The sequence below is a fragment of the Typopeltis vanoorti genome, chromosome 11 (genome assembly GCF_054136105.1).
Source record: "Typopeltis vanoorti isolate ZY-2024b chromosome 11, IOZ_Tvanoo_1.0, whole genome shotgun sequence".
Lineage (NCBI taxonomy): Eukaryota > Metazoa > Arthropoda > Arachnida > Uropygi > Thelyphonidae > Typopeltis > Typopeltis vanoorti.
This window is the reverse complement of record NC_143559.1, coordinates 35,306,556-35,334,275: the sequence shown is the minus strand read 5'-3', so window position 1 is coordinate 35,334,275 and position 27,720 is coordinate 35,306,556. Positions and strand designations below refer to the sequence as shown.

Genomic DNA, 27,720 nt, shown 5'->3' with positions numbered 1-27,720 from the left:
GCAAATGTTTTGAGAATTTTAATATCCAGTAAGGAATTGTGACATCCAGTGTTTGTTTAATTCCAAATCTTCCTATTATAAGAATTGATAAAACCAAATCTAATTTTGAAACTGATATTTGCTTTCAAGAGTTAACAAAAACAATTCAATAAATGATTCTGAAGAAATTTAAAATGTTTTTCTGCCATCTTATTACAGTCAAACCATTATAGACAACTAGCTGACTGTAACAAGCTTATGAAACCTCATGTATGAAGTCTAAATAGCATCAATAATAAAGGTAACTTCCTGGTTTTCATTTTATAGAAAAAATGAAAGAGAAAAAAAAAGTTATTTCACTCAATATGAAATTGCAAATTAAATAAAACAGGACTCAATTATTTTTGTATATTAAATTTTATAATGCTATAACAAAATTAGGCAGAAAATTCCTGACATTACACACTTTGTGCTTTTATTTTTGTACATGACTATTTATAAATTAAAATCCTTGCATATACAACCACTGCTGAACTGTTTTTAAGTGATCACCGTTAAAAGTTACTTTACCAACATATTCATTAACTTGTGATGTGACACGTTTCTCACTTCTTGCTTGCAGCACAGGTTTCAAATCTCTTTCAAGAGCCTATAATAAATAATAAAATTCCATATAAAATATTTTATTATTATTCATGGGCTACTTTACATTTCAATAATATCCAAACACTACATCTAAAAATAATGCAAAGATAAATTGCAAATGAAAGCTATAGTTTCTCCAGATTGAGAGGGTAAGTTAGGCACATAGCACAAGCACTAACATGTAAATTTTCACCCTTATACAGGTGTAAGCCATGCTCTGAGTAAAAAATATATGTGCTCTTTCTGTTATTACTCTTGAAAAATACTTCATATTGGAGAAAGAATGACTCATACTAAATCTTGTACAGAGTGCAAGTGAATCCAACACTGCTCATATGAGCAGTGTTGGATTCACTTGCTACGTGAAAATAAAAGCGCAAATAAATATTGGCAAGTCTAGCTGCAATTGACCAAACATGATGATTCCGACAAATGGAACATTTGTTTCGTGTAACAATAATTGAAAAAATATATTTCTTTTCATATTTTCAACAGTGACGCTCATCATAATTCAGCCTTGTATCTATAATAAATAATTATATGTTATAAGATTTACAAAAAATAGTTCAACCTCACCATGAATACGCACCAATAGTAAAAGTTTCGTATCACAAAGAAATAATGCGCACAAGCATACAATTTATCTCTAGTGACACTGTGGAAATGAGTAGTGTCAGATTCACTTGTTACGTGCAATGACAAGTGCAAACGAATATCGACAAGTCAAACTGCAACTGGCCGAACGTGATCATTCCAGTGCCTTTGTTTCATAATCTAAAGCGTTAATAAACAATTCCAATTATTAACTATTCAATCAATGTCAAAGCATATGCTGTAACCTTTAACATGTTGTATTGCATTTATATAATGTTGTAAACATTGTTATTATTTATAAACACAAACAAAATTTATTTCATTTTTTCCACGGGGATGCTGCAGTGTCGCAGTGCTTATGTACAAGTTGCCACTGAATAGATCAATTATTACCCAGACAATGGTAATTCCTTTGAAAATTTTATCATGAAATTTAATTATAAATTCCTATTATTTCCTTAGGTGCATAAAAGATATGACCTGATGTTTATATTATTATTAACTTCTTATCCACAATTCTCATCGAATTTAATCTTAAATCAGGATATCAGTCATGTCAGATTTATTATCAATCTTCTAAGACACTTATATCTATATCTACATATACCAGCCACTGAATTAGAAACCTTATGCAGATATATGTAAACATCACTTATGCAGCGTATATGCAAAATATGTCACATGTATCACCAATTGTTCTAGGCAACAATTTAAGAATGCTGCTGGTCAGTAATCTTTAGTGTTGATCACAATGGAAAAAAACAAAAGATCTTTCAGAGTTCAATAAAGGGCTTATTGTGGGCACCCATCTGCCTGGAGTCATGATCTTGAAAACAGCAGAGCTGACTGGTTTTCCGTGAGATATCCTGGGTGTATAAACAGTGGAAAAATAATCCACCTTACTTGTCTAAAGCATAACTGTGGTCCTAATACAGTCTGTTAGGAATAACACTGCAATCATCCGAGAAGGCTCGTAACAAAACTTCCTGCATGCAGCAATTAACCAAAGAATTTAATGAAGGCTGTTCCCAACCCGTATCTCAATGATCAAAGGGAATTGAAGAGGATGTACTGGCAGTCAGATGTCTATATATGGAAGCCACTGATTTCTGTGAAGAACTGGAAAGTTCATCTACAGTGGTCAGGAACTCCATGGAGCAATGATGAATCCAGCTTGCCTTGTAAACTCAATTCAAAGTTTTGGAGGTTGTGACATGCCGTGAATCGTGTTCTGGTGGTATGGAACGGGTCCCCTAATATTGCTGGAAGGTCGGGTGTCCTCCGAGGAACATCTGAACATTGTTGCCAATCAAGTCCATCCTACAATGCTGACTTTTTATCCAGCAGGTGATGGTTGTTTCATGAATGACAATGCTATTGTCCTTTGTGCAAGAATTGTTCAGCAGTGGTTCAGAGAGTATGACAGCAACTTCCACCATCTTCCCAGGCTGCCACAAAACCCAGATGTGAAACCCATTGAGAATGTATGGGACATGTTAGAAAAACATGTCTGGGAGCAAAGTCCTCTTCTGTCAAATCTGAGCGAGTTAAAGGACTGTCTGGTGAACGCCTAATATGTTGTAGACCTAGATGCAATTCAACACCTCGTGGAATCTATGCCAAACTGCATATGTACCATAATTCAGACTAAAGGAGGTCCACAACACAGCATTAAATAAAAGTTTCTAATTCAGTGGCCAGTATGTGTAGAATTTTAGTATTCTTCCTGCAACCAGACAACACATGTTTTGCTAACCTTTCCTCTCTTCTGCTTAAATGACCATTCCACTCAAAATTAGTTCTGCTCACACGTTTCTGAATGGTACGAATGTCAAGTTTATTTCTAATATCCTCATTTTTAATATGCTTCTCTAATTTTTCTCAGAATTCACTTATCTGTGTTTCCAGTCTTTGATTGTGTTTTATTTCCAACTCATTTCTCAAATTCATAAACAGTTCTTTGTTACATTCACAGGATTTCTCAACATAATCTGTCTTAAAGTAAATATGACTGTGACAACCTCTACTGGATCTAAACCCAGATATTCTCAGTTTCCCTTCTACACTTTCTCTTTTTGCCTCTCTCAAGTATGTTTCTATAAATCTTAGTTGGAACATTTATTCCTTTGTAATTTTCACATTAAGTTTTATTTCCTGTTTTACGAAAAAGGTATTGCAAGGGTTCTACTTCAATTTGACATTCTGACCTATGTTGCAGCCACTGTAAAATTAATTTATGCCTGATTTGGGATTTCTGCTCCAATACCAGAATGATTTTCCATATAGAGTTTTTAATGGCTTTTTTCTACCTCATTTATATGCACTCTTGTCTGCATCTCTTTTGATTATTTTCTCACTTCTTGTTGTTTCATTTAGAAATCTAAAATATCTTCAGTTTTCAAGTCACTTCTATTATGTATGCTTCCTTTTAGTATTCTCAGCCTCCTTTTCTAACAATCCCCAGAACCTTTTGCCACATTCTGTTACATCTTGTATTCTTACCACAGTCTGAAAGCTGCTTGACTAAATCTTTTTAGTTTTTTAGAACTTTCTTACATACTTTATAATATGATGATCATGTAAAAGTTTATACAATTAATTTTTTATTAATTTTTGAAAAGGGCAATAAGGAAGCCTACTCCCCACCATATATAAAGTCTTCACAAAAATCACAAATAATAGAATAAAATCTAAAGTAGAGGGAATGCAATCCTGTGAACAAGCTGGATTTAGAAAGAATTACAATACTTTGGGCCATATTCACACATTAAGACAGTTCATTGAAAAATCAATTGAATACAATAAACCTTTATGTCTCTGGCCTATGTAGACTATGAAAAAGCATTTGATTCAGTTAAAACATCTGCAACACTAAAAGCACTCGAAACCCAGGGAACTGAGAAACCATATATTGAAACACTAAAACATATTTACAATAATGCAACTTCTGTAATTAAATTATATAAAAACAGTGAAAAGTTTCCAATACAAAAAAGGCATATGGCAAGGAGACACCATATCTCCCAAATTATTTACAGCTGCACTAGAGGAAGTCTTTAGAAGCCTTGATTGGGAGACAAAAGGAATAAACATAAATGGAGAAAGGCTGCATCATCTGAAATTTGCAGATTATATTGTCCTAATAGCAATAATCTTGAAGATCTGGAAGAAAGACTAAATCAGCTAAATGAAGCCTCTAGAGTAATTGGATTAAAAATAAATAGAGAAAAAACAAAAATAATGATGAATAAATACATAAACTATAGAACTGTCAAAGTTGAAAACCATGAAATAGAACAAGTTACTTCATATGTATATTTGGGGCCAATTGTTATCCTTTAAGGATTGCCAAAGAAAAGAGATTGAATGAAGAATTCACCTTGGAGGATGGCTTATGGAAAAATGAGAGACATATTCAGAAGTAACATCCCTATGAGTCTAAAAAGGAAAGCTTTCGACCAGTGCATACTTCCTGTCCTAACATATGGAGGAGAAACATGGACTTTAACAGAAGCCCTAAACAAAAAGTTGAGAACAACACAACATCGCAACAACAGGTGTCATGGATATTCTAAAATACATCAAACAGGCTAAGTGGAGATGGCTGGCCATATTACCAGATGCAGTGATGGGAGATGGACTAGAAAAACAACAGAGTGGAGACCAATGGATGGACCAAGACAAAGAGGAAGACCGAGAAGAAGGTCGAGGGATGAACTGGAACAAATTGCAGGAGTGAAATGGATAGGAGAGGCAGAAAACCGAGTGGTCTGGAAAATCATGAGGAAGACCTTTGTCCAGCAGTGGACAGAACCAAAAATGTTGAAGAAGAATGATAATCACTTCCAAAATTGTTGAGATTGCACAGTCAGAGTAATTAAGGCTTGGATGCTTTTGTAGTGCTTCATATGTTTCAAGAGATGAACTCTATTAGAGTAATCCTGTTAACTCATATGTGAGACATGAGCATGTAAGCATACGCTACATGACTCATTCTTATGATTAACTTTTTGAATGTTTAATTCAAAATTTTAATGAATTCTATATTTTTTCTACATGTGTAAACTGCATAAGTATCTAGAAATATGTCTAGCACATATCTTCCCTTAAAATGTTTTATTGGCTGACAGTTCTCCAGCTGCTGAAGATGACTCTTGATAGCCCATTCCATCAATTTGGACAAAACTGCAGTGAGAGCAATAAGTTGATAGCAGATATTTAATCCTTTTTTTTTTTTATTTTTTAAGGAATTGGTCATATATGGGCTTGATTCAGGCTATACAGTGGATAGCAGCTGAGCGTAACGTAGTATATAGATGAAGAACAGTAGTTAGTTCAGGAGTACATCTCCTTATCGCAATAGGTGGGATTCCATCAGGCCTAGCTGCCGTTTTGGTATCCAGGTTTTTCAAGATTCTTTTGATGCTCTTTTGTTGGAAGGCCACAGAAGGCATGTGATACAATGTTCTTGGCAAGAAATTAGGTGATTTACTTTGATCATCTATGGAGAGGCTGGAATAGAAGAATGAAGCCAAGATATCAGCATTCTTGTTAGGTGATAATACAATGCTACTAGGATAAGAAATAAGAAAAAGCACAGATGGAGAAAAATTGCACTCAACAGCCTTGGCAATCATAGCTAAGGTTTTTGGCTCAAGTCACTTAAATAGGCTGTTTTCTTTTCCTGAACCACTTGGTGCACTTCTTGGACATAGCTTAGATATAGGGTTGAAATTTTTAACAAAAGTTTCTATTCTAATATTGATTATTTCTGTAACAAGATCACAACCAGTATCTGGATCTGAAGAATAAAAACAGTAGCCTGACCAAGGAAAGGAAGAGTAAAAGTCAGACAAGTCCTCCCACTTGACATAATAGTGCTAAAGCCATATGAGGTTGTGAATGATTAAGGGAAAGATGTTCTACCAGAGATGAAACCTAGATCACAATCTGATCTGAATTATCATGAGAAGCAGTCACCTGAACAGCGTACCCAGAAGGAGTACTAGTCAAGAAATCCAGAGTGCTGGGTTAGTGATGATTGTCAGGAATTTTGGTAGGAGATTATCTGTTTTTAGGTCACTGCTTACAGCAAAAATCTAGAATCAGAAAAACATAGCCATGCAGGCTAAAGGAAATCCCAAAGAGTTCTTTTAAGTGTTAAGTAAGAGGAAGAATGACTATGAAAGATTAATCTTATTGAGTGATGATGGTAATGAGGTGAAAAAAGCAGATAAAATAGTTGTTACTGAGATTCTAAGGATATTGCAGAATCTCAATGTAAATACAGCTGTCGGATTAGATGGAATATCAGCTCGGGTTTTGCGAGAACATGCAAGGGAACTAGAAATGCCTCTGACTAGGCTCTAAGTCTCAGGTAGAGTTCCAAGGGAGTGGGAAAGAGGACAAAATAATTCCCTTGCATAAGGGAGGTTCTAAGACTGCAGCAGCAAATTATAGACCAATCAGTATCTCAGGCATGGTGGTAAGAGCACTGGAAAAATTGGTCAAAAAGAGAATTCAAACGAATGGATGGATAAAAATATGATATGTAGGAGGGGCAACATGGCTTTGTGAAGGGCTGGTCATGTCTTAGTAATTTAGTATCTCTTTATAATAGAGTAACAATAGAGTTGGATAAAGGAAATGGGTACACAATGATTCTGCTGAATTTTGCAAAGGCATTTGACAGAAATGGAACTCTATACACATCTTTCAAAAAAACAAATAGGGGATAGATATGACACTGGCTAAGTGGATAAGGGAGTGGGTGCTGAAGAGATATCAAATGGTAATGAAATGAATTTTCTTTTGTATACTGGTAGAATTTATTACATATAACTTAGTATTCAGAATGGTCTCTTAAAAGAAAGCTTGATCTGTGTAAAATAGAAATAACATTTTTGTATCTGCTTATGATTTGTTTAAATGACATCCTTTCAGAGTTTATACATCTCATATGATTTTGGAATGATTTTACTGATGAATCCACTGAATGTCTTATGTCAGAAAAAGAACTTTGGTGAATGTTTTTCCCCAAATGCATATATATATATATATATATAAAATTAGATTTTATGACAAAAAAATAAATACTGCATTACTGTAGGGCGCTTTATTGATGTCATACGAGAAATGTTCACCAGTGAAAGTTATGCTGAGACATTTATAGCCCATATAATTAGCAGATGATCATGATGGTATGTGCATTATAGATTTTGATCTTTTGCTATTATGTGACTGCTTTGCCATTTGTGGTAGCAATGATTTTAACATTATGATGAAGCAGCTAAAGGCCCAAGCCATGTTTATTATGGCTTGTGTCTTTGTGGGAAAAAGATTAGTTTCTGAGAGGGAAACTGCCACCTCCATATAAGACTAGCTTGAAAAATACACATAAAAGGTTCATCAATTGAGGACTCGATCCTGTCCTTCCAAACAAAGGACAATGGTTCTTCAAACTTTGCTATAGAAGCATGCTTTCCTGTCGATTAAAATCAGACTGAGGTAGATCACTTAAAAGAATCAACTCTGATCTGAACAAGCATTCTGCTATTAATCATATATTAGAACATTGTTAAAAAATACTCATTTGATTGATATAAGATTTGCAAATCATTTGCAATCACCTAATAATTAAAATGAGAGTGCATTTTAATAACACTATTAAATTAGGGGGAAAAAAAAAACTTAAATTTCAAACTTTATACTAACCCATATATCTCCTTGAACTTTTCTAATGACAGTTAAATGCATATGATATTGATTATGGACCCTCAAATAAACAGGCACCATAAGATTCCTATTCCTTTCAACAAAATATGGTAGATCAGGAACTTTTTCTGAAAAAAATCACAAAATATGGTCTTAAGATATATTCAGAGAACCAACTTTTAAAATTTATTTAAAATTAACTAGGGTATTTCTGTAAAGACAAGATTATTCACATGCTTATTAGATACCTCCACTTAGTTATCCGATGACTGTAATAATCCACTTATGAGATGAAGATACAATTTGTAAGGACAGATTTGATTGACACAAACAGGGTCTTGACCTAAGGTGGTTAAAGAAAAGGTTCTTAGGCTCCACCACAGTAACCCTATATACTGTGGTGAAGTCTAACTTTTTCTGGTTAACTGATATGAAGAATTCAATAATAGCTTCCCTCCTCTTGCCAAGTCTGAAACCAATGAGCTGAAAACAAAATTTTCAAAATTAACTTTAAATCTTTACAGCTTTTTCAATGCATGATGATCTTGTTTTTGATGCATACAGGTATACCCCAGTAATACAATACATCCTGACCAGTGTTGTATAACAAACTACTGCCTTTTTTCACTTGTAATGGTTTTATAACATTTTTAACTAGTCATGTATGGGAGTAAATGATGAAAATAAAGCATTTTCAGAACTGAAATTTATTTAAGTCAGTTATGCAAATGAAAAATTTAGAATAATTTTTGCAAACAAAAAACAAGTTATTCTGAATAGCTTGGCATCAATCTAAGTCGTCAAAGGTTTTTCCATTTCAGCAATAAAACCATCACATTTACCGATAATAGTAATGTTAACTCATGTAGAACTTTTTACTTTGTTTTTAACAACTGTAACAACAATAATGCAATGTAAGTTTAGCCTGTGGTTTATCTCAGTGTTTGACAACATTGACCCTAAATTTAATAACTTTAATCTTAAAATCCAATTTAATAATAGGTTACAATTCATTTCTCATTTATAAATAGTTTATAATTCACAGCAAAATGCCAAAACATAGATGTAGAGAGCATCATCATCATCAAATTCCTGACATGTACCCTCAAGGGGGTGTACAGGATATGATAGTACTTCATGAAAAATTTACCTCATTACTAACTTCCTACCTACAATTTTCCTCCAAATCAGTCTGTTACTTGTCAAGACTCCATCATCATTATCAGATCTTATATTTCTATCATCTAAGGCACTTTGTACCTTATCAATCCATCTATATCTTGGTCTTCCTCTGGATCGTTTTCCTGCCAACCTAGCAGAGAAAACTTGTTTTGCTAATCTTTCCTCGCCCATTCTGTTCAAGTGACCATACCACTTGAGATTAGCTCTGCTAACGCATTCTGGATGCTGACAATATCAAGTTCTTTCCTAATGTCCTCGTTTTTAATATGATATTGCCATTGATGCCATCTGTTCACACCTCTAATCTTTTTCAGGACTCTCATATCCGCAGTCTCTAGCCTTTGGTCAAGTGTTTTACTTCTGACTCAGCTCTCAGATCCACAAATTAAAACTGTTTTGAACACTGTCATGTATACAGCTAATTTAGTTTTCCGACTAATTTCTCTCTTATTCTATGAATTTATTCAATTGACTTCCTACAATACCAGCTTTGTTGATTCTGTTGTCTATTTCCATATTTAATTTACCATCTTCACTAAAAATCGTGCCTAAGCAGCTGTTTACTTGTTCCACATTCAAAACACAGTTGACATTTTCAACAATTCTACCTATTTTCATTGTCTTGTTATTGCTGATCTTCATACCATATCTATTACAACAGTTATTCAATTTAGTCAGGGAATCTTGCAAACTTGTAGTGGATTTATTTAGAAGTATAACATCATCTGCATAAAGCAAAGAGCTGACATTAACATCCCCAATTCTGATATCATGTTTAATACCGCTTTCCTTCATAATGTGATCCATATAGATAATGAATAACAGAGGAGATAACGTACATCCTTGTCTCACACCAGATTTAACATTAAACCATCTTCCCGTACTTCCTTCAATTCTAACTTGCAATGATGTCATAAATAAACTGAGAGCACAAATAGTATGCATCTGCTGATTCATAACAGCATCATGTCTAAAATCAACATAGCAGATCATCACAAAGTAAAGTGTTGTAAGGCAGGATATTACTATATATATATAGGGTGCTTAAGGGTCAAAGCTGTATAACTGAGAAGAGACCACATAGCCTTTAAAAGAATGCAGAGAAACCAACCAGGGCTTCTGACCTAATGTCCAATTCTCATTTATTCTCTGGCAATTTGGGATTTAGCAGACCGAATTGTATTCTTATTGGCTGAAACCACAATGTAAAATCATGGTTCAACATGAAAGAATTTCATGCCAGTTGGGACATTGCCTGGTTAAACAAGGCTCCCATTGTTTTTGCCAGGGAACCATGGCAAACAGCAAAAGTCAGCTACTGGAACAAATCCTGAAACACACTCCCAACTCAACATCGGAGTTCAAGATAAGTGCTATCAACATAAGAAGCCTATATGGCAAAGAAATGGAAGTAGCAAAAGAATTGGATAAGTATTAGATCGACATAATAAGGGTGATGACAAACAAAAAAGACAAAAACTGGCAAGATCTTTCTAAGCAATAAATACAAAATGTTATATTCAGGCAATAACAATCAGGGAAAAGAAGGAGTAGCTGTAGTATTCAACACTAAATAGACTAATCTTGAATGGCAGGCAATAAAAAGTAGAGTGATATGAGCAAATATCAGAATGGGGAACTAGACCATGAGACTTATTTGTGCCTATGGTCCCACAGAAGATTCTTCTAAGGTAGAAGTGGAGGAATTTTATGAGGCTTTAGAGAAAGCAACTGACACAATGAAAAATTGGTCCTTGTTGGGGATCTAGATAGCAGAGTAGGAAATGATTGGCAGACATACAGAAATATTTTGGAAAAATATTTCCCAAAAATATTTTCCCAATGGATTTTTTCCCATTTTCAAAATGGATTTCTGCTCAGGACATGGACTGGTTATTACTAACACAATGTTCCAACATAAAAATGTGCAAAATTCACATAGAGAGAAGAGGTAAGGAATAAGAAAAGTCTCATTAACTATGTTATTGTTGATAGTGATGTTTTCTCACTGGTGCATGACACTAGAGGTGTACAGAGGATTCGAAATTGGAAGTGATCACCATTTAGTCTTGAGCAGGATAAAATTGAATTCAATATTGAAAAGAAGAATACACGAACATTATTTTAAAAAAATAAATCCGAGAAAAGAAACCAAACCTTGGAGATTCAGTAGCAAGCCCTGAAGAAAATATTGATTCAACCAGAGAGGCATATGGTGAGATTGTCTGCAAGGATAGAAAAATCAACTCCCATGGTGGACACAGGAAGTTAAACAACAAAGCATATCAAAAATTCCTGGCAAATAAGTCAGCTTATGCTCTCAGAGAATACAGAGACAAATGTAAGAAAGCTAAACACTGTGGAAAACTAGCTAAACAAAAGTCATGGGAAGACTTTGGTAAGAATATCGAAAAATATCAGGACAGTGGCAAGATATTCTGGAGCCTGTTACAAAAACTCAGAAATGGAGGAAAGAGTGCTGTAAAAAAACTAATTTCTTATAATGAAGTTTCCTATAGTCTGAGTTAAGTATATATTATTTATATAAAGCTTAGTTACTTTGCTATAATAGGCCATTGATCAAGCTGAAAGAAAGAAAAAACTTTCATTACTGATCTTATATATTTAAGATTTAACTTAACTACATCATTCCTATTCCTGTCTTCACTTGAGTAGAATTTCAATATCTTTAATTTCTTCAAAAATTTTTTTTTTAATCTTTACACTGCTGAATAAATTCACTGTCCATTTCCTTTATGTTCACTTTCATATATACTGAACTGATAATTTATATGACATACGGCCACTGTTCTGACTTTTCGTATGAATAAAATTTAGTATATCTGATGTTACTGCATCATGTGATGTTCAGAAAAACAGAAGGAAAGATGTTCAGAAATCAATGAATACTGTTAGAGAATTTTTTTTCTGTCTCCTATATATATCCATTTAATAATGCCACTGAGTTGTTATAATAACACTTATAAATTGTAATGATACCAGCCCAAAACAGCTTAATAGTTTTTAAATAAATAATGAAAAACGAACAAACTCATAATTTCTTGTGGAAAACAAAAAAAATATATTATTTTAAAAGAATAACATATTATTCTGGTATGTTATTCTTCTAAAAATTTATGAGATAAGCAATAGTGCAAAACTATCCAAAAAGGTCTACAGATCTCTTGAGAACTTAAAAGTTTAATATGCCGGTCTGGTTGGCCAAGTGGATAGCATATCCGCTCTCCAGCCAAAAGGCTGCGGGTTCGAATCCCGCTCAGGGTATGGATGTGTTTGCAATTGTCTGTGGAAATAACAGTGATGGTTGGCGGTAGAGGCCATTGCGGTCAGTTGGTGATTGAATGGTGGAGATGGAGTTGTAGAGCAGATGCCCTCCCTCGATGAGTCCTTGGACTCCCTGGAGGTGTCAAATAAAATAAGAATATGTGCTAGCTAGATAATTAAGTGGATAGTAATTATGCTTTCCAACCAACAGACTACATATTTGGGTTCCATTGCACACATGGATGAGTGTCTTTGAAAGACAAATTCCATCACCTAATATGCAACCACCACCTGCTTTATCAATGCTTGAACTGCCTTGGGTTTCCCATGCTTGGACTTTTGGTCAGATAAATCTAAACCTGAGCACATCCACAGTACTCAATGTGCAAGAAGTTTGCAACCTTTTGTCAGAATTCATATACAAAAAAGGCTTTAAGACTTAATAAAACTATATACTTCTGAAAGGAATGAACTAGACTAATTCTATTGTCTTCTGTAGTCCTCTGATGGATTTGGTGTTTTCCCATGCCATAAGATAAATAATGGACATGGTATTTTACTTTTGCTGATCTTTCAGATATGCTGCATGATCCATTAGTTTGGTATACCAATCTAACTAACCATCTATCTAACTCATTTTCAGCTGAAAAAAAAGCCTTTCAACAAGGTTTCCTGCATCCTAGTCCAGATTTGAACTTAAGTCTTTTCAACCTAAGAACATTGTAGTACCAAATTTATACTAAACAAATTTGAAGGTATCCCTGAGAACTAATAAAATTTCATACAAACAATTTCACTTACAAATCAATATTATTTAAATCCAGTAGAAAATATATAAAAGATGGAATGATTCAGAACACACAAATTATTTAATATTTACATATTAAATAATGTGTGTATGTCCTAGTTCATTCCATATCAAAGTTCAACAGTTTGTCATAAAAGAAAACTCTAGTAGTAAGCTTACCAGGTGGAGTTTGCCATCCAGATGGTGTAGGAAACTGATTTTTTGGCAATTCACTTAATTTTTTAGGAAGTAAACATTCTACCCACTGCCAATGTCCTTTAACTTCTTCTACTTCTGTATATTTAGGACTGTGATTATCTGCCCATATATCTTGTGGTGGATTTTTCTCATATTCATAAAGCTGAAAAAAAAAAAAGTTCAATACTGTGGTAATGTGCAAAAATTGAATATCTGAAGGATTTCGTTAATAAAATTAATCATATATTAAAATAAAAATGAGATGAAGAAATGTCTGAATTACTAAAAAAATTTTTAATGAACTCCCCTCGTGAAAGTATGAAACGTACATATCAACACTCCAACACAAGTTGAAAAACCTCTAACACATCAGACATGTGGATGATTGAGAAAGAAGAAACCTGCTGACATGTTTTTTTTGGAGGAAAATATCTACAGAAGAAGAGTATAAGACTTAAACAGAATATCTGTGGGAAAGTTACTGTGGTAGCAAGTCTGGGTATGTAAGAAAGAGGGTGTTTTTCCTCTCTCTCTAATCAGATTGCTCTCTTCTGGATACCATTAAGCATTTTTAGGTGAGTTTTTGGAGCAACCAAATGTGAGAACAGCATTGTAACATAGGGCAAATATATAATTTATGCAGTGTTAGGAGTTACATAAGTGAGAAATATGATTTGATTGAAAAAGGGCATCTAGTTTTCTAGAGGCAGAGAAAGCTATGGATGCCACATGTGCTCATGCACAACAGTACAGTGGCGAATATTAGCCCACGAAGAAAGATATTTACATGGTCATCATAGTTACTAGAGCAAAAGCAATCTGAAGTGTGATTTTTCAAAGCACAATCTGTGTTTTGGTAGCACCAAAGTTGAAAAAAGTGCTTACAGTACTGATCTTGATCAAAGATCCTGTAACTAAGAATATTTGAGTACTGAAATGTTTGTCAAATGAAAAGGTGGTATGGAGTGAACTATCAGTATAAATAATGAATAACAAAAAAAGCTATGAAAGCATACCTCCTGAACACAGAGCATCTGATTCACTAGAAAATCCTTCCTGCAGAGACAGGTGGTTTATCGACAGCTGATCAGAAAAATTTGGAGAAAAGATCAAAGCCAATAATAATGGTAATTACCTGCTAGATTTCATTACAGGACATGGACTAGTCATTACTAACACCATTTCCAACATAAAGATGTGCACAAATTCACATGGAGAGAAGAGATGATATAAGAAAGTCTCACTATGTTATTGTTAATAGTGATATCTTCAGAGAAGAATATACAGAGGATTTGAAATAGGAAGTGATCACTATTTAGTTTTTAGCAGGTGAATATTGACTATCATACTGAAATGAAAACTGTGTAAGAAAGTTTTAAAAGAAATCAAATTTAATTAGCTTTCAGGGTAAACTATAGACTCAAATATACAAATAATATTCAAAAAAAAAAAAATGGAAGAGGTTAAAAACAAGAACCAAAACCCTGGAGATTCGATGGCAGGACCTGAAGAAAACACTGACCTATTCAGAACCAGAAACTGTACCAGAAAAGTATGTGGTAAGGTTGTCTTCGAGAATAGAAAAATCAGAATTCCATTGGACTAAAGAGGACTAGGGTGTTAAAGAGGTGGTCAAGGAAATGAAGAAAGCATATTAAACGTTCCTGGCAAGTAAGTTGGCATGTGCTCTGAAAAAAAGACCAGCAAGAACATAGAAAATAAACATCAGGAATGTAGTAAAATATTCAAGGCTAGTGAAAAAGCTAGAAATGGAGGAAAGAGTGATGTAAAAGGAATCAAAAGATGATAAGCAATGTGAAAACTGAAGATAGACATTCTAGATGTCTGGAGTAATTACTTTAAAAAAGATTACTGAATAAAACAAGCAGTGAAAGAAAAGTAGCAGAAAATAGTCAAGAGGAATGTAATCATGAGTACATATCAAAACTTCAGGTAGAAAAAGCTAAAATATGGAAGTATAATAGTGTTACAGTGGCTGCACTGCAACGACAGTACATTGTGCCACTCGATTGGAAAAAGCCCAAGTTCGATTTTCATCGTGATGGGAGGAATCTTTATATGGACTTCTTCGATCAAAGATGAGTTAGCCGATCTCATACAGAGGTGGCAGGGTTTTTCCTCCCAGAAACTCAAGTTTTTCATCCCGCATACAGAAAATCAGCCCTTCAGAACACACGCAATTTACAGACAAAAAATACTAGCTGTGGTGGTAGTGGGCAGTAGATGATCGGTGTAGTGGTGGAGACTGAGAGTTGTACAGTAGGTGTCCTCCCGTGATGAGTCTTCGGACTCCTTGAAGGTGTCACAAATAATAATAACAACAATTCAGAAGGCCTGATCAGGGGGTCAAATTCCGGATCGTTGGAGTAGAGCTCTCTCATAGTACCAACTATAAAAAGAGAAATTAAAGAATGTGAGAATTGCATATTTCCCTATGGAATGTTCATGGTAAGATTTATGCAAGAATATTGAGAAATAGCTAAGAAAAATTTCGAAGAGAAACTAAGAACAAACTTGATTCAGGACAAAGAGGAGTTGTCAGGATAAGATTTCCACTTTAAGAAAAATAGCTGAGAATTCATGGGAATATAATAAGAATCTGTATTTAAGTTTTGAAGAATCTGGAAAAGACAATGACAAGGTGCCAAGAGAAAAACTGCTCAAAACACTACAATTGTATAGTGTAAATGGGTGTTATAACGAGCAATACATACTCTGACTTCTAAAATGAATACTCTGATTGTATTGTAAGTCAGCAGTTAGAACTAAAGGAAGTACAGGAAGATGGTTTGATGTTAAATCAAGTATGATAAAAGGATGCACACTATCCCTTATTTGTCATCTACATAATAGGTGGCCAACAGCCGGCCCGCAAGCCACATGTGGCCCATAACGTGATTTTGTGCAGCCCACGACAGGATAAAAGCTATATTAAATTATATGTATTATCAATTTAGCATTATTTTCGACTGCAGATTTTCTGATTGATATACTAGTTATATTCATTATTTCTGATGATGGAAACAATTTATATTCTCAACATGGAATCAAAATTGCTTTAAAAAGATTACTCAATTTATAAAATCTACTGCTTCTCTGTGCGAGTTGTAATAGTGGGAGTGCTAGATTTCTATGCTCTCCAGAGTAGTGCATCATTGAAAGTCACTTGCTCTGCTCTGGTCACAGTGATCAGTTTCAGAGATTCAGTTTCAAGTATTTTATATTGTTCTCCCAGTAGTAAAATGATTTAACAAATGAAGTAATTCAATACATATAACTATTGCCTTGAAAAAAATACAGTTTATTTTTATTTAAGTTCCACATAAAAGTGTGCAGCCCGTGATGCTACCACTCATCATATATTGGCCCTCATATAGAACGAAGTTGGCCACGCCCAATCTACATGATACATTATGAAAGGAAGTGGGATTATACCCGATATACAAATAATTGCAGATAATAATCTCAGCTCTTACTTCATATAGATGTTATACTCCTAAATAAATTGAGTACAAGCCTGCATGAACTAAACTGAATAACTGCTGTAATAAATTTGGTATGAAAATTAGCAATAAAAAGATAGATTATGAAAAGAGACAACCACAGCCCCATAACTGTTCAATATTAGATACAAAATATACAAGAAATTTTTCACTTCTGCTATAAGCTCCCTAAGTTAAGCACATTCATTATTCACTCACATTTTCCTAAATTCATATCAGTTTCAAATGCACAAAGTTCTAAGCCAGGGATGGGGGACCTTTAGACACTGGAGGGCCACATATCACTTCATGGATTCCTCATAAGGCCACACACTTTGCATATAATAAATTTTGCTAATATTATAAAGAGGTCATATGTATACAGTATAAATATTAATGTCATTAAAAATTAAAAATTTATTAAAAACTCTCAAAAGTTTTATTTATTTACAAAAAAATAAACAATTAATAATTCAAGAATGGAGTTCCACAAACTAACCATCAAGAGTTAATAAAGCACTATTATATTCTAGGAATACAAGCTTTACATTAATTTATTTAACGAAGTGGTACATAACTTAACGAACTTGAGATTGCTTATTGCAGGATAACAAGTGGATATTTGGTTTCAGCATTGTTGTTTTTAGCTTCGGTCAGTCTTCCAGGTGTTCATTTCTGATCTCAAGCATGTCTTAATTTGAACCATGTGTGAAAATGTTGATTCACAACCATAGGTTGCACTAAAACACGACAGCAGCAGCAGCAGCATATGTCAAGCATGTCGACACATTTTTGGATACTCAACAGCATTCTTCCATATTTCAATGGGATCTTTTTAGTGTCAACTAGAGATTTCAGAATACTGTCTTCTGAGAGCTCAATCAGCTCCATTTGTAAACTGCTATATTAACGAATACTGCTGAATTCATTAATATAATTTTATATAACTTAAGGTTTTTATTAGTACACCATTCTTCAGTTACTTTTTCCCATTCAGGAAAGTGTGACTGAAATTACAGGGTTGGAAACAAGAGTTCTGAAAAAAATAAATAAATAAAAATCACGCTCTTCTTAAATGCTTGAATGTATTGTCACATTTCATATATTGATTTAGTTTTGTCCTGAAGACAAATATTTAGCTAGTTTTAACATTGTCACATAAAAATGCAGCATTTCTGCAGAAATTGTCTTTAGAAAATTCACAAGGTTTATTTTGTTCCATGTAAAAATTTGTAATTTTTTTGTAGTGTTAAAACTCTTTCTACAACTGTTCCCTATGACAACCAGCATACTTTAAAGTGATAAGGAAGATCCACACCTGTTTCCTCACCAATTTTTGCAACACATTGCAAACCTGGCAATATCTTGATGCATTTGCTCAAATATAGTTAACAATATCAATAAATTTCCTTAATATGTCTTTTAAAGATTATATTTGGCACAAAGATTCTGTTGATGTAATATACAATAAAATTAAGTTATCAAAATTTTGCATTTTATTTTGTAGTGATGCAACAAATCCTTCATGTTTTCCTCTCATAAGAGCACCAGTGCATACACTTATTAAATAACAAATTAAGCTTTGCTTCCAAATGTTCAATTCCACATGTTCTCCCCATTAGTAACCAAAGTTAGTAGCTCCTCATAACATTGTTCTCCAGTTATAACACAAATAAAACTTGTGCTGAGTCAGTAATATCAGTGAACTCATCTAGAGCAAATGAAAATAAGTATCTTCATTTTGGCAAATTTTATGCAATTGTTCCGTAACAGTGAGCGCTAATTCACGTTGCAGTTTGGTTATACTTCTTCGTGAAACACTTATTAAATATCAAAAAAAAGACATGTTACTTCGATGGCTTATCTTTTTTCCTGAGTATATATGCTACTTTATAAATTGCTTCAGTAATTTCGGTACTTCATCCAGTCATCACTTGGTTTTTTTAAAGCTTCATATTTATAAGTATAGATTTTCTTGATTCTCCTTCCAATAAGGACCACCAATATTGTGTACATAATACTGATGAGCACTGTATTTTTCACTGTTGAAATCACAATATCAGAAAGTAAAAACATCATTTAATCTCCGAATGCGATCCTGCAGTACCCATTAAATACTTTGTTCGCCTTAGTTGTTCACCTTCATATTTGGCATATTTGAAACAAATAAAATTTAAAAAATTAATAAATGAATTAAACAAAAACTTCTCTCATTCAACTTGTTGTTAGCAACACTACAACACACATGTAAAAGAAAGCTTTTTTTTTTTTTTTTAAATCAAGCTGACATTGTACCAAGTGCTTGTAGTGGCCTTTCATGACAAACTAATATAGTTTGCTAGTTTTATTAATATAGTGTGCTAATCATTGATTCAATATAATATAATAGCACATAATAAATCAATATAATAATTTTATTTTTTGTGTGTGTTTTAATGTGAATCCTGCCCATTAAAACTATTGCACATTAGTACAGTGAGTGGTATAAGGGTTAAACAATTTGGAAACTGTTTGGTTTCCACACATGGTACTTTTCCAAATGACAGAATTCACTAAGAATCATGAAGATCTCACAATGGGTGAAGAACATTTACAAACTAAAAGACACTTGCAAACATTCAAGCCATAAGAGAAATCATAGCCTGCAGTTTGAGAGTGCATACAGTATCCACTCAGTCATTAAAACTGGGAATACACTTAAATATCCTTTTAAGTTATAAAATAGGTTACCGTTTTGTTTCTTAACAATATATAAGAATAATGTTCATTATAAGGTTTAATGGAATAAAAACACACACCCACATGCAAAAAACAAGTGCAAAAGATTAGCTTGAAAGCCTAAAGTCTTATGAGGAGTGCCCTCTATGGGTGCTATTGACTAGCCTTAGCTGTTGAGTGGGAGGACAAAGAATTAGTTTCCTCCAAATCTTGGGAAGTTTAATGCAACCATATTTATTAAGATTAGGCTGGTAATTTAAATCTGTAACTGATTTAAAACAAATTTCTATTTGTTGTAGAGTGAAGCACAATAGTTTTATGACATTTAATTCTGTACAAAATATCCAAGGCATGGTCAGCTAGACCTGTCTGACCATACTTATGGACGTAGATTTAGATGGATATTTGAAGATCTCCCAGTTTGACCATAATATAAGCTGTAAGAACAAGGAACCCTATAAACACCTGGAACAGAGAGAGGAGGTAGAGGACCCTTGGGAGAGCAGATGAGGCTTGAATGCAGTGCAGAGATTGTACTTTTTTTTTTTTCTTTCTTTTTCATTTTTTTTTTTTTTAAGTTCTAGCAATTTTTTCTGAGATATCTCAGATATAAGAATCAATGATGACATTACTATAATAAGCATGCTGAGAGGGAAGTAATGAATTCCAACAAGCACACAAGTCTAAATAGTTGATAATTCTATACCAGAATTATTATAAAATTACGAAATGCATTAGAAATTTTTTTCTCTCCTCATCATGTTCTTCAAATCCCATTCTCATTACATACACCACATATGATATGCAATGGTCAGGTACATTATCATCTTACCTTACCTTCAAAATAAAAACTAAATATTTTAGGTGATATATATATATATATATATATATTCATAAATCATGTCTACTACTACTAATAATAACACTCATTGAAGTCTTTATTCTGTTTTTCATCTGAAATATACAGTTTACAAATAGAGCAATGACTGCTGAACTCGCTTCATATATCACTAAATGATTTTAGACTAGTGAACTGATCTTGGTCCAAGTCAAAAAGATATAAAGATATACAGATATACTGATAAAATTCAATGAGTTCATATATATTTCCTTATCTTGTACTACAAGATAAGGAAATATAAATGAAAATATAAAACAGGAATTTCAAGCATTCCTGCATAAAAACTAAACTAATAAGTGAACATCAGCAATCTGCATTGACATTTTAATATTCTATGTAATGTGCCCCTCCTTTAACTGCCATAGACTGACTTTTGTTTTTTTGCCTATTCATTTATTTACAGTAACTGAGGATACAATACAGATTTAGATCTGGTGTGATTAAAATAATGGGCTACAGCAACTACAAACCATAACACGTGTTAATTATGTGTGTTATCCACCCCATTTGTCTGTTTTATGCAATTTAGGTTGGCTCGAGCCCATTATTTTATTACTATTAATTTGCATGTGTTCTGGCTGGAGTGCCAATTTTGTAGGATGAAAACAGCAAGTTACCAGGAAGAAAAGAAAACAAAAATTGCTATCTCCATATAAGATAAGAAAAACTCAACTTTCACCTGAGGAAGCCCCTGCAAAGGTTCTTCACATTCATACATCTTTCTGATCAAAAGGTGTTGTCATTACCTTTTGATCAGCAAGATCAAAAGGTAATGACAGCTATGAAGCTCATTTTGTGGGATGAAAAACTTGAATTTATGATGGCTAACTCACCTTTAGCTGAAGAGTTCATATAAAGGTTCTTTACATCCTAGGTAGAATTTGAAAAAAGTATTTCCCAAACAAAAAAAAAAAAAATACAGAAACATCCCCCAAAGATACTTTAGGATGCAAGACTGAGATGCAACTATGTAAGGTTTAGCAGCCAATCATCCAGTAAATTGTAAATGCACAGTAAATAAACAGAGTTATATTTCTCTATTATCTGTTAATAGAGATATTAACAGATAATAAAACCACCTCACCTTCTCCTTATTGACCTTCAGACCTCCATGGAGTCAAAACACTAATTGTGGGAGGTCCATTTTTCTGCAAAGAGATCACCTAGTCTCATAACTTACAAGCAATCACATTCTTATCCCACTCACATTCTTATAATGTTAAATACTATGGCATGTCACAGCCAAGTAATTTGGCTTTATTTTATAATAGAACAAATAATCATGTCAGTGAGCCCTGCATACCAAATTATGTGTTCTCTGACCAATTCATTTTGAGGAATGAAAAGCCCAAGTTTCCAGAAGGGAAAATCTTATGAGACCAGCTAACTTGCCTTCAGGTGAAAAGCTCTTAGTTTCTTTACATTCTAGACTGGATTTGAATCCAAGTATTTCTAACCAGAAAGCACCATATTACCGAGTGAACTCCAATAGAAGCTGTTCAAAAATTATATATTAAAAATAAATAATTTTGAAAGTATGTTTTTCTTATTATTAATTCTGCTCTTGTATGTACGACATCCTTACAGCATTCTGTATTGACAAATTTGGTTTGCCCAGAATATGTTTTCAGTAGTCTTCATTAAAGCAAACTAATTGATAGATTTTGTCAAAAGTTTTTAGAATGCAACAATTACATTACCCCCCCCCCCCCACACACACACACACTTTGGTATGTTATTTCCCAAAGCGATAAACTAAACACTTCAAGAGATTGAAACAAGGAGGAAAAAAAAACTTTAAAAAGGTATCTTGTAATATGTATTCTAATTTCACAATGTAAATTATTAAAACTTGTCTATCTTTATTTTTGCTCAATCACACCTGAAAACACTGATGCAGTGCAGTACATGGCATGATCCTTGATAAATGACAAATACCAGCCAAAAAGATTACAAAAACTCTGGGAATATCCAAAAAACAAGGTGGGGCCATTTTCCTCAACATCTGGACATGCAAAAGCTCTCAGCAAAGTGGATCCCCAAATGCTTGAATGTCGACAAAACAGAGAACATGTGGTGTCGTCTCAAGGGAGTTTGGGTCACTTGAAGAAATCAGTTTTGGTCCATATTTTGACTGCTGATGAAATATGGCTTCATCACTATGACCCAAAGACCAAATAACAGTCAGTGGACTGAAAACACAAATATTCTCCATAGCCAAAGAAGTTCCAAACCCAAAAGTCAGCAGGGAAAGTTCCTGCCATTGTCTTTTTGGATATGGATGGTGTAATCCTTACCAAGTACCTCAAGAAAAGCTGAAAATGTTACAGTAGTAGTTTATTTAACAGCTCTGAAGAAAATGGAGGTACTGAAGGAAAAATGCTGCAGGAAACTGAGCAGAGCCATTTTGCTTTTGCAGGACAATTCACCCACTTACACTACTCATGAAACCTAACAGACAATGCACAACTTGGGCTTTCAAATGTCTGTCTAACCCACCCTATTTGCTAGACCTGGGTCCCAAATTGCCTATTTCCTATTCCCAAATTTAAAGAAACACAGGAAGGAACCAAATTTACCATACATGATACATGATATAGTCATATCTGCAGCTGAGGACTGGTTTGTGCAACAAGGGAAAAACTTTTTTTTTTTTTGCAGTCCTCTGAGAAATTTGATACCATGCAGCAGCATGGTATCAAATGTATAACACTTCATGGTGAATATGTAGAATAATGTGCAAGTTACACAGTTCTACTTCAATTCCTCCATGGTGATTATGACAACTTCTCAACAAACACTCATAGTATTCATGTTTTGTATCTCCATGCAGTTACAATTTAAATTATTTTTACAATTCCAGTTATGTGGGAATATATGGATGAAAAAATTGGTTTGCTAAGAGGTATTTCTGAGTAAAAATTATAAATTTTGTTTTTTCAGCATCCAGTTTATTCCCAGGGCTGGACTTATGCACAAGCATGCAAGGCTCCAGCTGTGGGCCCCAAACAGTGAGGAGGGGGGGGGGGCCCAGGAGCATTCTAGCACCTCAGGAAAAGCATAAATATGGCCCTGTTTATTCCCATGAAAACCAGTTTGTTACTGTTTTCCAATATGTGTTGACCATGTTCTGCATTTCACTTACAGAATTTGCAATGAATAGCAATATGATTGGGGTGCTTAAGGGTCAAAGCTGTATAACTGAGAAGAGACCTCCACATAGCCTTTAAAGGAATGCGGAGAACCGACCAGGGCTTCTGACCTAATGTCCAATCCTCACCTTCTCGTGGTGCACCCTGTTGGGTATCTACTTTGATACTGAACGAACGAGGATGGGCTGGCAATTTGGGATTTAGCCGACCAAATTGTATTCTTATTGGTTAAACCAAAATTAAAAAATGATGGTACAACATGACAAAATTTCATGCCGGCTGGGGCGTCGCCCGGTTAAACAAAGCCCCCGTTGTTTTCGCAAGGGAACCAGGGCGAACAGCGAAAAGTCAGCTACTGGAACAAATCTGAAAACAAACCCCAACTCAACATCACCAGAGTTAAAGATCGGTACTATCAACGTAAGAAGCCTGAATGGCAAAGAAATGGAGCTAACTGAGGAATTAGATAAGTACCAGATCGACATAATAGGGGTGACTGAAACAAAAAAGACCAAAACTGGTGAGATCTTTCTGAGCAATAAATACAAAATGTTATATTCATGCAATGACAATCAAGGAAAAGAAGGAGTAGCCATAGTATTCAACACAAAATACGAGGCTAATCTTCTTGAATGGCAGTCAGTCTCAAGTAGAGTAATGTGGGCAAATATGAGAATGGGGAACTGGACAATGAGACTTATTTGTGCCTATGGTCCCACTGAAGGTTCTACTAAGTTAGAAGTGGAGGAATTTTTTGAGGCTTTAGAAAAAGCAACTGACACAATGAAAAAGGAAAAGTTGGTCCTTGTTGGGGATCTAAATAGCAGAGTAGGAAATGATTGTGAGACATACAAAAATATTTTGGGAAAATTTGGAGAAAAGAGCAAAGCTAATAATAATGGCAAATATCTGTTGGATTTCTGCTCAGGACATGGACTGGTTATTACTAACACCATGTTCCAACATAAAAATGTGCACAAATTCACATGGAGAGAAGAGGCTAGGAATAAGAAAAGTCTCATTGACTATGTTATTGTTGATAGTGATGTTTTCTCCCTGGCGCAGGACAGCAGAGTGTACAGAGGATTTGAAATTGGAAGTGATCACTATTTAGTCTTGAGCAGGATAAAATTGAATTTCATATTGAAAAGAATAACATGTAAGAAAGTTTTAAAGCGAATAAAAGTTGAGCAGCTCTCAGATGTGAACTGTAGACTAAAATATAGAAAGATTATTGAAAAGAAAATGAAAGAGTTTGAGAACAGGAATCAAACCTTGGAGATTCAGTGGCAAACTCTGAAGAAAACATTGATTGATTCTGCCAGAGAGGCATGTGGTGAGGTTGTGTGCAAGGATAAAAAAATCAGAACTCCCTGGTGGACACAGGAAGTTAAAGAGGCAGTGAAGGAAAAGAAGAAAGCATATCAAAAGTTCCTGGCAAATAAGTCAGCTTTTACTCTTACAGAATACAGAGATGTAAGAAAGCTAAACAGTGTGTAAAACTAGCTAAACAAAAGTCATGGGAGGACTTTGGCAAGAATATAGCAAATAAATATCAAGAAGGTGGCAAAATATTCTGGAGGTTGTTGAAGAAGCTTAGGAATGGAGGAAAGAGTGCTGTAAAAGGAATTAGAGATGATAAAGGTGACATGAAAACAGGAGAAAAAGATATCCTTGAAGTATGGAGTAATTACTTTGAAAAACTGCTAAATGAAACAAGCAGTGATGACAGCACAGTGATAAAAAACACTGACCAGGCATGCGGTCAGGAATACATATCCATACTTGAAGTAGAAAAAGCCATCAAAGGCTTGAAATGTGGAAAGGCAGCACGAGTAGATGATATTCAACCAGAAATGCTGAAGTATGGTGGTATAAGAGTCTTACAGTGGCTGCACTTCATAGTTCAGAAAGCCTGGACAGAGGGACGAATTCCCGATGATTGGAGTAGAGCTCTCATAGTACCCATATATAAAAAGGGAAATAAAACTGAATGTGAGAATTACAGAGGTATTTCCCTACTGAGTGTTCCTGGCAAGATCTATGCAAGTATACTTGAGAAACGGTTGAGAAGAATTGTGGAAGAAAAGCTTGGTAAAGAACAAGCTGGATTCAGGCCAAATAGAGGCTGTCAGGATCAGATCTTCACTTTACGACAAATAGTCGAGAAAGCATGGGAATATAACAAAGATCTGTATTTAAGTTTTGTCGATTTGGAAAAGGCATATGACAAGGTGCCAAGAGAGAAGCTATTCAATACGCTGCAGTTATATGGTGTCAATGGGGCATTATATCAAGCAATACTTAGTCTTTATTTGAGTTGTAAGTCTGCAGTTAGAATTGAAGTAAGTACAGGAAGATGGTTTAATGTTAAATCTGGTGTGAGACTAGGATGTACATTATCCCCTCTGTTATTCATTATCTATATGGATCACATTATGAAGGAAAGTGGTATTAAACCTGATATCAAAATTGGAGATGTTAATGTCAGCTCTTTGCTTTATGCGGATGATGTTATACTTCTAAATAAATCCGCTACAAGTCTGCAAGATTCTCTGACTAAATTGAATAGCTGTTGTAATAGATATGGTATGAAGGTCAGCAATAAAAAGACAAAGACAATGAAAATAGGCAGAATCATTGAAAATGTCAACTGTGTTGTGAATGGAGAACCTGTGGAACAAGTAAAACTTTTCAGCTATTTAGGCACGATTTTTACTGAAGATGGTAAATTAAATATAGAAATAGACAACAGAATCAGCAAAGCTGGTATGGTGGCAAGTCAACTGAATAAATTCATATGAATAAGAAAGAAATTAGTCGGAACACTAAATTAGCTGTATACAAGACAGTGTTCAAACCAGTTTTAACTTATGGATCTGAGAGCTGGGTCAGAAGTAAAACACTTGACCAAAGACTAGAGACCGCAGATATGATAGTCCTGAGAAAGATTAGAGGCGTCAACAGATGGTCAATGGCAATATCATATTAAAAATGAGGATATTAGGAAAGAACTTGACATTGTCAGTATCCAGGAATGCATTAGCAGAGCTAATCTCAGGTGGTATGGTCACTTAAATAGAATGGGAGAGGAAAGATTAGCAAAACAAGTGTTCTCTGGCAGGTTGGCAGGAAAACAACCCAGAGGAAGACCAAGATATAGGTGGATTGATACGGTACAAAGTGCCTTAGACGATAGAAATATAAGATCTGATAATGTTGGAGTCATGACAAGCAACAGACTGATTTGGAGGAAAATTGTAGATAGGAAGTTAGTAATGATGTAATTTTTTCATGTAGTACTGTCATATCCTGTACACCCCTTGGGGGTACATGGCAGGAATTTGATGATGATGATGAGCAATATGATGTCATCTGCAAAGCTTACCTTATTTGATAACTGTAGATCACTGACGTGTTTGATGTAAATTATAATTAATACTGGCCCAAGCACAGAACTTTGGGGAACACAAGAATTTAGCTGTATAAACTTGAAATATATTTTGTTCATTGTTACTGCTTGTGATCTAGACGTTAAATAACTGTTAAACCTATTGTACATTGTATCAAGCCCCAGCCTTTTTCCAATATAATAGCACGTCTTATTCTTCTCCCAGCTACATTATGGAAATTAACCCTTGAGGAGAATGACAAGATATATATCGGAAAAACTGGTCGAGTTCCTTTCTCAATACCTACAGCCTACCCTACTTTTAGTATTTTAATAACTTAACAAACTTCAGTTTATTATGCTGTTTTTAAAATGTTTTAGAATGATTTTATTCTAAGCAACGGCAAGCAGAGTAACTGCAATATCGCGTAGGCCACAAATTAAGATTCTTTACCTGTTTCGAAAAATATGAAAAGCGGGAGAAAAACTCACCTCTTGTTTTTTTCTGTACTTGGGCACACCTGGATAACGAAATGTTCCTTCTGGAAAGCCCATTGTACAATATGCAATTTTCTGACATTTTTTAAAATCAAAACATATCTTTTCTAATACTTTCGTGCCTCTTAACATTTTAAATGCCATAAATATGTGTTACAATTACAAAATAGGGT

At 34.3% G+C, this 27,720-nt stretch overlaps 1 protein-coding gene across 1 annotated transcript; it reads right to left on the bottom strand.

The window, feature by feature from the left end:
* Nucleotides 1-376: 376 nt before the first annotated feature.
* mRpL49 (mitochondrial ribosomal protein L49) lies at nt 377-27,720 on the bottom strand. The gene is made up of 4 exons (XM_090400886.1): nt 27,542-27,720; nt 13,367-13,547; nt 7,933-8,060; nt 377-628 (listed from the first exon to the last, which is right to left on the bottom strand). The coding sequence occupies exons 1-4, from the start codon at nt 27,689-27,691 to the stop codon at nt 482-484; spliced, it is 606 nt and encodes a 201-aa protein (XP_090257012.1). The 5' UTR covers nt 27,692-27,720; the 3' UTR covers nt 377-481.